This window comes from Patiria miniata, unplaced genomic scaffold (genome assembly GCF_015706575.1).
Source record: "Patiria miniata isolate m_02_andy unplaced genomic scaffold, ASM1570657v1 HiC_scaffold_5, whole genome shotgun sequence".
In the NCBI taxonomy this organism is placed as follows: domain Eukaryota; kingdom Metazoa; phylum Echinodermata; class Asteroidea; order Valvatida; family Asterinidae; genus Patiria; species Patiria miniata.
Genome location: NW_024037072.1, coordinates 25,963,210 through 25,976,910, shown reverse-complemented (window position 1 = coordinate 25,976,910; position 13,701 = coordinate 25,963,210). Strand labels below are relative to the sequence as shown.

At 40.2% G+C, this 13,701-nt stretch overlaps 1 protein-coding gene across 1 annotated transcript in view; it reads right to left on the bottom strand.

Moving 5' to 3' along the window:
• The window catches only part of LOC119741318, an 84,490-nt gene that overhangs the window by 23,070 nt on the left and 47,719 nt on the right, over positions 1–13,701 (bottom strand). The window contains exons 24-38 of the mRNA XM_038217068.1: positions 12,937–13,179; positions 12,017–12,256; positions 10,690–10,932; positions 10,141–10,383; positions 9,761–10,000; positions 9,113–9,352; positions 7,894–8,133; positions 7,105–7,353; positions 6,488–6,727; positions 5,451–5,696; positions 4,618–4,860; positions 3,888–4,127; positions 2,747–2,992; positions 1,473–1,715; positions 479–715 (exon numbers count right to left, since the gene is read on the bottom strand). Of these exons, the coding sequence (XP_038072996.1) occupies positions 479–715; positions 1,473–1,715; positions 2,747–2,992; positions 3,888–4,127; positions 4,618–4,860; positions 5,451–5,696; positions 6,488–6,727; positions 7,105–7,353; positions 7,894–8,133; positions 9,113–9,352; positions 9,761–10,000; positions 10,141–10,383; positions 10,690–10,932; positions 12,017–12,256; positions 12,937–13,179 (3,633 nt within the window). The remainder of the gene's footprint in view (positions 1–478; positions 716–1,472; positions 1,716–2,746; positions 2,993–3,887; positions 4,128–4,617; positions 4,861–5,450; positions 5,697–6,487; positions 6,728–7,104; positions 7,354–7,893; positions 8,134–9,112; positions 9,353–9,760; positions 10,001–10,140; positions 10,384–10,689; positions 10,933–12,016; positions 12,257–12,936; positions 13,180–13,701) is intronic.

The following is a 13,701-nucleotide window of genomic DNA, read 5'->3' as shown; positions in this document are numbered from 1 at the left end:
TGTAAACTTCATGGACACCATTTAGGGCCAACCAAACGTGTTAACGATCTCAAAGAGAGAGATGCATGTTCAATTTGTGGTTTTGCCCTTACCGATATAATTTCATAAACCACTGTGTACTCAGTGTTGTACAAAGGCTAGCGAGTAACAAGTCATAAGCTTACTCCAATGGGACTTGATTATAGACCTGAACACTGAGTACACCGTGTTTATGCCATTACAAGCCTTCACATCACTTATAGTGCAATGACAATGTGAAGAGTTTATTCTCAAATGCTTTATGTTCAAAAGTGAAATTGTGTTCTTAAAATCCGTTTCAATATATAACAGAGCTTAGTCGAAACTGACTTGGGCAGCCAGAAGGGGGTGGGATTCCAAAAGGTAACAAAATGACGTTGATCACATTTTGAAAACAACCTCTACATCATTAAGAACTGAAAATATTTAAAATTGAAACTATTGAGGCTTACGTTCATACCTTTAATTGTTACAGTGAAGCGGCAGATTGCCTCATTGCCTGCCTCGTCCTGAGCGTAGTACTCAACATGAGTAGTACCGACTGCAAGCTCGTCACCGGGCTGGTGAGTGGAGTTGGAGAACGTCACATTGACGTTATCAGTTGCCGTGACGGCAATGGAGAAAGTGCCTACAAACCGGCCGGGCAAAGTGGAGTTGGTGAGGTCCGAAGGACAATCAAACATCGGGCTCTCGTTATCTAGATAATAAAAACCAAGGTCAAATAATAAAATATACAACAAGGAATTTTTTATTTAGCAGGTTTGGTACCTTTAGTAAAATAAACCGGACAACTCCTTGCTTGGACTTTGTCAAAATAATTGGTAATTATATTGACGGAAAAAAACGAGAGATTTCGCAGGTTGAGTCCTGAGTCAAGCATGTCGAGTCCGAATCCAAGTCTGATTCCGCAGGGTCGAGTCCAAGTCGGAGTCATTCGTCATCGTTACTCGAGTCTGAGCTCGAGTCACGGAAAATAAGACTCGAGTCGGACTCGAGTCCGAATCTAAGTCACGAGCCATACAAGTCTGCAAATAGGTAGCATTTATCCACATTGATGCATTTATCCACATAAAGCACTATTGGGTTTAATTGTGGGCTCACCATTACTAGAGACAAATTTCCACTTTATCTATTACTATTCACTTTTTACAAGCAACTACAGCAATATGCAGTACCATAAAGTGAATTTTTATCAGTTTTTTTCATGATTTCCAAGTTCCAGGAACAGCTAAGGTCATTTCATACTTCACATGGAAGCAAACATTTCATGACGCCAACATTTCATTTGAAGTTTCAGCACGACATTTGCTAAATAATGCTGCTAAACATTTGCTGTTTTCCTAATCAATTCAGTTTAGCACTGAAATTTACGTGAAATAGAAACCGGCATTTACATGTGGTGGAAAATGTGAAGAATCTTTTGGACAGAAAATTAACATTGACCAGAAACGTACCAGTGACTGTGACGTTAAAGGCACACATTACAGAGTTGGATGAGTTGTCGGATGCTAAGTAGACCACTTCGGTTGTCCCAACTGGGAATGCTGATGGCGATGGGTGAGAACGATCAATGTCAATGGACCCAGAATTGTCGGTAATCGTTGGCTCGATCCATGAGACTGTCGCAAAGGCTTGGCCTACATCGGTTGTTTGATTTACATTGACGGGACAGTTCACTACAACTGGATCTTGCATATCTGTTGGGGAACAAGTATTTAGAAGAACAAAAATGTAAGTTATCTCTGCATTGCAATACCTATACTTGGCCGGGTCTCTTACCAACCCAAACAACTTTGCCAACATTGAAGGCCACTTTCCAGACCCAACACTGTAACATATTTACTTTTCTTGCAAACAGTATACATGTGCTGCGATTCGTGCCCAAACTTCATAAAATGTGTATGGTAAAAAATAAATCTGGCATAAAATAGACTTGCATATTTTGGGGACAATAAACAAGTGCCTACCAGCCATGCAACTGGGAATTAACACACAAAAACACAGGAAATTCCAAACCACACAAGACTTTGTACAGTGTTTTTCGATTTGTAATGACATTGACATAAAAAGGAGTAACAATATCAGGAAATCAGGGCCAAAGAATCATGTTAACGATCTCAAAGTAAACGCAACAGAAATGTGCATGTTCAATTTGTGGTTTTGCCCTAATACCAATATCATTTCATCAACCTCTCTGTACTCAGTGTTGTCAAAAAGGCTAGCGAGTAACAAGTCATAAGCTTACTCCATGCATATAAATGCTTCAGATTTATCCTCCTAGATCCTAATAGCATATATGCTTCAGATTAATCCTCCTGAAACTTTTAAAGGATTATGCATGATTGGAAACGGTACAAGTACAGCCCTGCCAAATTTAAACTGGATTTTACAAAGTGCTTGGCCAATTGAAGTCCAATATTCAACAAAGTTCCCACATGAGGGAGGATTTTGAAGGATTCAGGGAAGTCTTCCCTGCTAAAAAAAAACCAAGGGATTGTTGGATCAGTTTGGTTACGATTGAACAATTTAATTTTCTTTTAAGTATTTCTCATTATCATTTCTCCTTGGTGAGAATCTTGGAAGTAAAAAAAGAGGAAATTCCAACCTTTGCTAGACTTAATACAGTGTTTTTCAATTTTGAATGGCATCAATGCGAAGTGAAAAACGAGGAAAATCAGCTGCTCCGAGGAAAAGTTGCATGCCTGAAGAATTAAGTTATCTTCATTACCTGTAACTGTGACCCTGAAGCTACAGGTATCATTGTTGCCTACTACGTCGTAGGCTACGTACTCCACAACCTCAGTTCCAATGTAGAACAAACTTCCGTTTTCCTTTGAGACGCTGACGGATACTACTCTGTTGTTGTCCATGTATGGCGGTGGGGGCCATGTCACAACTGTCGAATTGGTACCATTGTCAGCGGGAACTGTCACATCTGAAGGGCAGATGATCATTGGTGGTTCCGTATCCGTGGCTTAAAAAACACAATAAAAAACATTATACAGGCGTAAATGCATGCTTGACTTGTTAAATTGGTAATTCCTGTAAGATGTATTGAGAATATCAAATCTTACAGGAGCAAGGACCACGAGTACGCACACAGTAGATAAGAGATATTACTCTTCGAACCATTCAGTACACAAAAGTTCTACTCAGAACCAACACATGACATACAAGAAATATTTGTCATAGGGTGGCACAGCAAAATTTTACTAATTATTACTAACCTCAACATCTTATCAACACTTTCCAAAACATACTTTCAACAATCAAAATATGACAGAATTGCATAATGAGACTCTGAAAGGTAAATTTCGAACATTTTAAAGAAACTTCTTAGTCAAAAGCGTTATCATTAATTCATGATCCCCATTTCCCAGGTGTGGAGGCTGTTAGCAGTACTTACAGCCAGAATCTATGAGATCTATAGTTTCTGACTAGCACCCAACGAGCCTATATTGGTATGGACATATTCAGAGTTATTTTGGCAGAATGGCTTTCCAGGGGTTACAGCTGTTCAAATCTTGCTGAAGTGGAGCGCCATTGTCCAATGGTTACCGTGTTAATTAACTCGTGCCATGGTTCATTTGTTTGAAACCAGACGGGGTACATGGTGCTTGTGCTCTTGGGCAAGACACTTTACTGCAATATCCTCTCTCCACCAAGGAGTATTAATGGGTACCTGTGAAGGTAGTGACCAGATTGCGCGGATGGCGAACTGCTGCAGGAAAAATTGTCTCATGGTCTGATGAACGGGGGTAATAGTGAAGTACTTTGGTATGAAGCTCTTTATAAGCACGACATAATTATTCTTATTAAAAAGGTGTTCCTTCATTAAGACAAATATTTTGAAATATAATCTCACTTACAATTCACTCTGACGATGAAGGAACAGTTGACAGTATTACCAGATGCATCGGCAGCCGTATAAGTCACGATGTACGTGCCATTCACAAACCTATCTCCTGGGCTGTAGTTTGAAGACAGGTTTACACTACCAGAATTGTCCGCGGCTGTTGGCTGAGTCCATGTAACGGATATGTTTGTGCCCGGGGGCGTAAAGATGTCTACATCCATTGGGCACATCGTTAACGTTGGATCTTCCAAATCTGAAAGCAACATAACACAGATCGAGTATATCACACAACTCATGCTTTTTTCAAGTTTTTGGGGACAACTTGCTGAATACATTACGATATGAAATAATCTCATACCAGCAAGTCCTAAAAGCTTCCCAATTTGATCCTGCAGGTTTTTTCCTCAAAAACTTCAACTGAAAATTTCACTGATAAACAGTGATTGTGAACAAACGGCAAAACAGCATATAGGTTCTAACAAAGTACCTGAACAGAGTTGAAATTTACTGCGATTTGTTTATCCACTTATGGTTTTTCTGGGATTGATTTTGTTAACTGCAACTCATTCTGTTGATTGTAATTTGAAAATATTCGGATGCAAGACCACCAAAGGACTATTTGGCTACACATTGGCCATTTCATGGAAAATTACTAAACATGCCAAATCCATAAGAGATTGAAACGCATGCTTGGATCTGTTACAGTGTGGTAAGATGAAGCGAAAGGTACGGTCTATACACACCTTCAACAATAATGCGGAATGTGCAAGAGTCGACGTTGCCAGCTCCGTCCAAAGCAATGTAGGTATTATCCGTTGATCCGATTTCAAATACATCGCCTGGTCTGTTGGTTGCAGTTACAGTGACTGAGCCAGAGTTGTCGGTAGCAGTGGGTTCATTCCAGAATGCCTGAGCGCGGGATGTACCTAATGTTGTATTGATGACGACATCTCCAAGACAATTGAGAATCATGGGGTCTTCTTCGTCTATAGACAGATAACAATAAAGATTGATTGATTGGTTAACTGACTGACTGACCGTTTCTGTCAGACATTTGGAGAGGAACCAAAGATATTGCAGTAGAAGCGAGTAACGAATCTTATTTTCAACAAATCTCATTTTGATTTATATTATTGATTAATCTTGTTGGTTTTTGAACTTGAATAAAGAAATTGACTGGAGCAAGGTTTACACATGGGGCCTCCGGATGCCAATCCGGTGCTCTACCAACTATGTTGCCAGTTCCTTATTTTGTCAATGTCTTTGTTTAAGGGCGCAAGTCAGAATCCATCAACCCGTACATGCCATGTAGCCAGGGATCGCGCCCAAAGTCACGATGCTAGCAACATTAGCAATGTTGCAAACCTGGAAAATAGCAAAAGAGAATCACTCGGAGAGGATATGACTTTGGACGAAATATGCACCCAGTCAGTTTCACTTTGTGGTTTATTTGACAAAATTAATATTGTTTACTTCATTTTAAGAAGGTACACATATTTATCTTGAGCAATCCAGTTGACCTAAAGGAAATAATTACATAAAAATTATCTTTATTCAATACATTTTCTGTACCCACCTACGACAGTGATTTCAAACTGGCAGGTGTCGTTAAACCCTGCAGCATCGTAAGCAACGTATACAACCGATAGAGTCTCGCCAAGGTCTACAACTGTCCCAGGAGCTGTGCTGTTAGTGATACTGATGATGCCAACATTGTCATCGGCTTCTGGTTGCATCATGAAGATAGTAGCATTGGCAGAACCAGCATCCGTAGGTATCATCATATTAGAGGGACAATCTCTGAAAACTGGAGGTTGATTGTCTAGGAAAAGAGAAGGCAAGTTCAGTTTTTCAGCATGGAATTAATCTACTTTTTTGTTGAAGTTATAAAATAATTATAAAATAATTCTCTGATTTCTTAATACATCTAGATTTACCAGAATTATACAGTATCATATTTGTAGCAATTGACAAACCAGCATTTTTCGGTGTTAATGCACAATATTTGTATATTAATGAGAGAATTCAGTACTTTATCTGCATTAATGTATAAATTTCACATTGAAAGATATATATGTCTCAATGGCAGCGCTATGGGAGGGGGGTATAGGCATGCCCCCTCCCATACACACATACTGTAAAAAAAATAATGGGTAAAACACTGTTGGACAATGTAATTTTACACAACGATGGTTTGAAATAGAAATAGTCCAACTATTGGGAAGAATTTTGTCCAAGCGTTTAACCTGTTGATATGTTGACCAACGTTGGTCTACATATCAACCATTTTGCCATTGTTTTTACAGTGCACAGCCGCTTACATTTCGTTTTTTCCACGGCCGGGTGATGATTTTGTATATGTGCCCCCCCCCCCCCACAACAGCCATTTTTTTCCAGCAGGAGAATAACTAAAAGAAAAACACCACTGCAAATTGAATATGCAAATTGAATATGCAACAGTAATTTATGCATTATTAACTTTATAACTGAGTTGCCAAAACACTCAAATAATGGCAAACAGCCAAAACAGCCAAACACGTTTTTCGCTTTGGACTGCCAAAATCACTCCCGATTAATATCATGTCAGATTTTGAGTGAACAATTTAAGACTACCTAGAACTGTGACGAGGAACTCGCAAGTGTCATTCAGACCACTGCGATCGCGGACAAAATAAATGACCGTTGTATTTCCAGCCAGGTATAAATGACCAGGGGAGGGAGTCTGCATGATGGAGTAGACGTCATTCTCAATGACTTTAGGATCGTCCCAAGTGACGCTGGCTCCGTTAGAGTTTGGTGCGGTGAATGCCACGATGTCGCCTGAACAATTGGTGATCACGGGTGGTTCGGTATCTAAGCATGAGCAATTAAAAGATATATGTGTTAGACATTGAACTAGCAGGCAAACCAAATTCCCCACTTCTGGATGTCTAGTTATCCTGTAAAAATCTTGCAGTAATTTTGTTAAAACTTTATCAAAATGTACCCTTAAAAATTACAGGATAAGTAAGGTGTCTAAAGGTAGAGCATTAGATTTTCCCTGCCTTTTGGACGAGATCAGTAGCTTCCATGTTGGATATCATTGGAAAAAAAACAGTCTAGTTTTGAAATTAGGCACACACATTTTCGTGAAATTTAGCAAGCATCTCTGTAACATGGTATATTGAGAAATTCTTGGGGCTGCAATTTCAACAGCTTACGCTCCCTCTCAGGCCTTCTTATAATCTTACCTTCGACAGTCACAGTGAAGTTACAACTCGCTGTGTTACCGGCAAGATCTGAAGCAATGTAACTAACCATCACAGATCCAATGTAGAACGTCGACCCGTTGGGATGTGACACGTCAAGAGATGTCACACCAACATTGTCACTGATAACAACGGGTGGCCATGTGACAACGGTAAAATTTACGCCAGGATCTGCGGGTATGATGGTGTCATTGGGACAGCTGACGGCCATTGGAGCTAAGTTGTCACTTGCTGTTTGAAAACAAATAGGATATATTTTGGCCTAGATCTTCATGTTATTCAGCACAAAAGAGTCACCTCTTCAAAGTTAACTCAGCTAATGAGATATTGGGTGCAATGTATTTAATCAAATGCGCAGGCCTAAAAACAAAATGATGCTGCTGATCGTTATAAGGTGTTGCCATTTTAGTTACTGTATTAGAACGCTCATTTGTTTCATTAACACTTAATTAAAGAATCCATCAATTTTGTGACGGTTTATAAAAAAAATCTCCGGATTGTGATACTTTTTAATCCAGAGAAAGTAACCAAGTAGTTTTAAAGCTAAAGGTTCCTATTGGAGCCATATCAGCATGTACTTTTCACCAATTTATAAATGTTGATGACTGAGGAGATTCTTGGACTTATGGAAAGAGTTTAGTCTAAGTGATCATGTCATGGGATATAACATTAAAACGTTCCTTCTATAAATATATTTTGGAAGTATTATAAAAGAAACAAAAAAGTGGGACGGAGGATTAACAATTTATATTCCCTGCAAGTGATACTTACGATACACAGTAATGGTAAAGTTACAACTGACTGCATTGCTAGACAGATCTGTGGCTGTGTAGATCACAAGATATGTCCCATTCATAAACCTGTCCAAAGGACTGTAATTGGAAGTGACGTCTACAGCTCCAGAGTTGTCTTGAGCCGTGGGCGGGGTCCACGTGATGGTTGCATTCATGCCTGGATCTGCAAAGGCTTCTATGTCATCAGGGCACATTGACAGTCGTGGCAACTCCACATCTACAATGCAAAAGAGGGACCTGGTTGACTAACTGACTCATGACTGATTGAACAAAATTTGTTGCCTATCTCACTGACTGATCGTCATTCGCAAATTACATTCCTATATCACATACATTCATGATCGAGAGCCCAACTTTTACTGGTCCATTTACTTTCCCGTACCATTTACAGCTGTATTGCAAACGAACTGTACTAGTGAAGTTGAGCAACAATATTCCTTTGGTGAGCTGGACAAGTTTCTCTGAAGATTTTGTTAAAGGTGCACATTGAACGGAAAAAAACCGGCAACTGAATACAACAAGGGTTATTTCGGATGTAGACAGTCGATATTAGCTCCCCTCGGTATTGTAAGTTGACAGTCAACTTCCAATAACTCAGGGAGCAAGTATTGACTGTCCAACCTCAAACCATGTGATATTTGTGTACTGGCTATTTGTGTACTGGCTTACTGAGGACCACTATATATACAAGGCTTCCTATCCACGTGGGTCATGCAGCATACAACATGTGAATTAGTCTCGCACCAATTGTTTCTTGTACATAGTACTTCCCTGATACATTGGTAGACAATAGGTCAAATCTTCATGCAAATGGCAAAACTGGATTGTCTCTTTTCATCACGTTATATACCACTACAGCTTATAAACTTTTTTAGCCATTCGGAATCAATGGACTATATTTTCGCATAATTTGGGACAAGCTTTATCCGGTTTGCCTTGGTTTATTTAACGACAAAACTATTTACCTAGAACAGTGACTGTAAAATCGCAGATGTCAATATTTCCCGCCTGGTAAACTATTTACCTAGAACAGTGACTGTAAAATCGCAGACGCCAATATTTCCTGTCTGGTAAACTATTTACCTAGAACAGTGACTGTAAAATCGCAGATGTCAATATTTTCCGCCTGGTAATTACCTAGAACAGTGACTGTAAAATCGCAGACGCCAATATTTCCCGCCTGGTAAACTATTTACCTAGAACAGTGACTGTAAAATCGCAGACGTCAATATTTCCCGCCTCGTCAAGGCAGGCGATAGTGACAGGAGTGTCGCCAATGCTGTATTCTTCATCAGACTTGGATGCTGTCAGAGTTACAGACCCTGCGTTGTCATGGCAGACAGGCGTGGGCATTGTGTAGACTGCTGTTGATTGGCCTCGAGTAGTGTTCAGAGTGACGTCCATGGGGCAGTAGGTAATGTTAGGCATCTCATTGTCTGTATAAAACAAATCAAGCACACCCAAAAATTGCTACAAACTTTGACGACTTGAGCTGTGCTGTTCTTTCAGTTTGCAGGTTTCTTTTAATTTGTCAAAGATTTGCTCTTGTTTTCGGCATTCATAACATAAAACAGCGATTGAAAGCACTGGCGTAAGTGAGGTACACTTATCAAGGAGGGGGTAACTTAAGAAGTCTCATATTTCTAGAGTGCATTGTGGAGGTTACTCATTTCGTTTCGATAAATAATCTCCTCTGTTTTAATTTGCTTCAATTCCCAAAAATATTGTTGGGCAGCACATACGGTACAGGCCTTGGTGGCTCAACCCCACCACACCTCCCACTTATACATCACTAATTTGAAGACACAAATTGAACTATGATTATTAAGATTGCTGTTTGTTACCTTCAACAGTTATATCGAAATTGCAGGTGGCATTATTCCCAGCAGCATCGTAAACAATGTATGCCACTGGCGTCCTCCCCAAGGGTAGACTGTCATCAGGTTGGTAGGTGGAGCTGTTCATTGTCACAGCTACGTTATCAGAGGCTTCAGGTAACATCCACTGCAGTGTCGATGTGGCTTGTCCGGGATCCACTGCAACTGTGATGCTCGAGCAGCTGCTGAAAAGTGGAGCCTCGGTATCTACAAACAAATGACAATTTTTTTTATTGACATGACGTCAACTTTTCGTAAGATTCATGGATCTAAACTGCCCCAGATATTTAGGAATCAACAGGTAACTGTTGATTTTTTTTAACGATTCAAATTGATCACCATCTTACCTTCAACAGTGACGACAAATGAGCAATTGACTCTGTTTCCAGAGCCGTCAGTGGCAGTGTAGGTAACAGTGGTGTTTCCCAAAAGAAACACATCTCCTGGATCGTGTGTGTTTTCGTCACCAGCAACAGCCACATTGTCAAAGAAAATCGGCTCTTGCCAGTAGACGAGGGATGAACTCAGGCTAGGATCAGTACCGTTGACTCGGTCGGTTGGACAATTGGACACGGTTGGATCTTCAATGTCTGACAAGAACACGATGAAATATCAATCAAAATAACTCCAAATATTCTGTCACAGGTAAAATAGCAATTTTTGGTGACTTCAAACACAAAGCTGTGAGTTCCATCAACCTTGATGAGCAATGACAAGATCCATAACGACCCTCAACCCTTTTGGATTTGAGGCGAGTGCCCTTTTCCACATCTAGAAAAAATATGATCTTGCTCCACCACTGAAGTGGAGTTACGTCAGTTGAGTAAAACTTTCCGTGAAATGGGCTGCAGAACGTTTGCCCTTTTTTTTACACAGAATGGTCAAATGTTACTTACCCTCAACAGTCACAACGAAAGAGCAATTGTTCATGTTTCCAGCTTCATCGCTGATAGTGTAAGTGACAGTAGTGTTCCCGAATATAAACACGTCCCCTGGACTGTGAGTGTTGACGTTACTTGTGATGCCGACATTGTCTGAGAAAGAAGGTTCCCGCCAGTAGACGGCAGTTGAATTCTGGCTGGGTGCTGTGGTGTTGAATGAATCGGCCGGACAACTGATAAACATGGGAGCTTCTTTGTCTGTTAAGTGGGGATAAACAAAATTGTTTATGAAAATATATTTGTAACTTCTATATGAATTTAATCTTTCTGACAATAGGCTTAGCAGAGAGCATTAGTTTCAGAAATATTGAAATACATATACATGTATGTATTTCAAGTAGTACCATACTTTACTCTGGAATAGTTCTACATGTAGGTAAAAAGAAAAACCTACTGCAAGTGCTTCTAAGGAATAAATTAAAAAATGTCTTTGCTTTAAAGGGACTAAAGAGCTACACAATTTCAAGACTTGAATGAACATGTTCTAATACTGACAAATTTCAATTTGGCATCGAAACCGAGGGCCTTGGTGCTGTCCAAGGGCGGATCCAGAACACAATTTTTTGGGGGGCCAAAAAAAATGTTGGTCCCCAAAAAGTGGGTCTAAAAAATTATGGCGTGGGGTTCGGGGCCCGCTTAAGGTCCCCGAATTTTTTTTGGATTCGAGATGCTCTGTGGTGCGATCTGAGGCAATTTCTGACCACTTTAACAAATGTTTTTTGAGGAAAAGATGGTGGTGTACTCATTGCCTGCCTTTATTGCGATGTCACATTTTGGCCCGCCCCCCCCCCTGGATCCGCCCTTGGTGTTGTCTTTTGTTGGAGAGGATTTAAAAAGAAAAGGTTCTCAATGTCATTCAATGACTTAGCACCAAGTGCATCGGTTTCACTATTCCAATTGGAATGTTTTTTCAAGTGAGGCTTCACCTCACCGGCTTCACATGGCAAACGCCTACTTCAAAGGGCGAAGCCAAATTCACCTCGCTCGCTTCGAGAGGGATGGAGGCGGCTTCCCTGCCTGACCCACTTTGCGGGGGAAAAAAACACATATGCCCGAAACCAAACACACATATTGCGCTCTATAATATACCGGTGACGTGCGTTTTTTCCCAAAGAGCAACATTTCAGCTATATAGACCAATTTTCAGCTATACAATTTTAACGGTTACCTGGAGTGGCTGCCATTATCTGGGACACAATCCAAAGCCCAAGCCCACCACCCCCTCTCCCCCGGTTAGAGGTGTCTACTTCATGAGACATATGCTAACCCACCAGAAGCTTACCTTCAATATTAACAAGAAATGAGCAGTTGGCCATGTTCCCAGCGCTGTCACTGACTGTGTAGGTAACGGTGGTGTTCCCCAAGGGGAACATGTCGCCTGGACTATGAGAGCTTTCATTTCTAACGACACCAACATTGTCAGTGAACATGGGATCTTCCCAGAAGACAACAGAGGAATTCTGACTAGGATCCGTGCTGTTGACCACATAAATTGGACACAGTAACTCAGGAGGTTCGTCATCTGAAAACAAGTTTTAAAACAGAGGCGGTAATCTTGAACCAACAAAATGAGAATCAGTAGATCACCGAAAACAAGACAAATATGTTGCTTAAAGGATAAAATGTTCTACAGGGTGACCCCAAAAAAGGCAAACCCGAAACAATTGCTTTTTTCAAAGACGCATTCTATGAAAGTATATGTTATGGATATCAGATACCGTCATAATTTGGTTTTGATGTAGAGGTTATATAAACGACACGTACATGGAACCTTTTGTTTAATGTCAAAACTTGGAACTACTTCATACTATATGAGACATACAAAAAGTGTAACTTACAATTAATAATGAAATTTTTGCAATCGTTATCAGTTAAAGAATAGGCCCAGTTATTAAATCCCACCCCAATCATTTTTTTAACCAATCACAGCTGTGTAAAGCAAAAAGTCAAACAAAAGTTTGACATGCGTTCAATTACGTACAATGCAGCAGTGGAGAAGCCAATGCGTAGCTGCCACTGCGCATGCAGTGGGCAGCGCTAAATGGACATCTGTCTTTGGAAACCCAAAACTTATATAACTTTCTGAAAAATTGTTGGTAGAGCACTGAAATGGCAATCATAAGCTCGCAGGTTCAAATCCCACTCCAGTCAACTCCTTCGTTCAACTTTGAATATTAAAAGCACCTGGCCACGCAAACTCACCTTCTACAAGCACGACGAATGAGCAGTTGTTGGTGTTCCCAGCGCCGTCACTGACATTGTAAGTGACATTGGTGCTCCCAAGAGGAAAGATATCACCAGGGCTGTGGGAACTACCGTTGGTGACAACTCTAACATTATCCGTGACTACAGGCTCTTGCCAATATAGGACGGATGAATTCATTCCAGGGTCAGTGGTGTTGACTACATTGCCGGGACAGATGTTGAAACGTGGTGGTTCATCGTCTAGAAATAGCAATGGATACAGGAGGCGGAAAGTGAATTAACATTTTTTTTTAGAAATCGTCGCAGATTACAAGAAGTTTAAAGATTGGAGTTAATTTCAAAACAATCAATTTTAAACATAGCGAAACGGTCCACTTTCTGCAGAATTGGATGGATGATGGTAATAATAAAAATTGTGTTTTTGCATGACGAGACTGTTAGACACAATCAAATTTAACGACTGAGGGCCACATAAGACAGTTACTGAATGAATCTCATTCCTTTTATAGGAACTACAGTCATTTTAAAAACAAGACTTCTATTGATCTTTACACGTATACACGTGGAACACGTTAAATTGATCACAAACGAGACCCATTACTTTTATTTGAGGTTTGGCATCAGGATAACATATAGAGATGTTCAATCTCTGGCACACTTAGTAAGTCTCTAGCGAATGTTGTATCCCTGTGGCAGGACTTAAACAATTCGAAGCTAAAACTGGATTACGGCATTCAAGCTTTCATGGAAAATTTGGCGCTG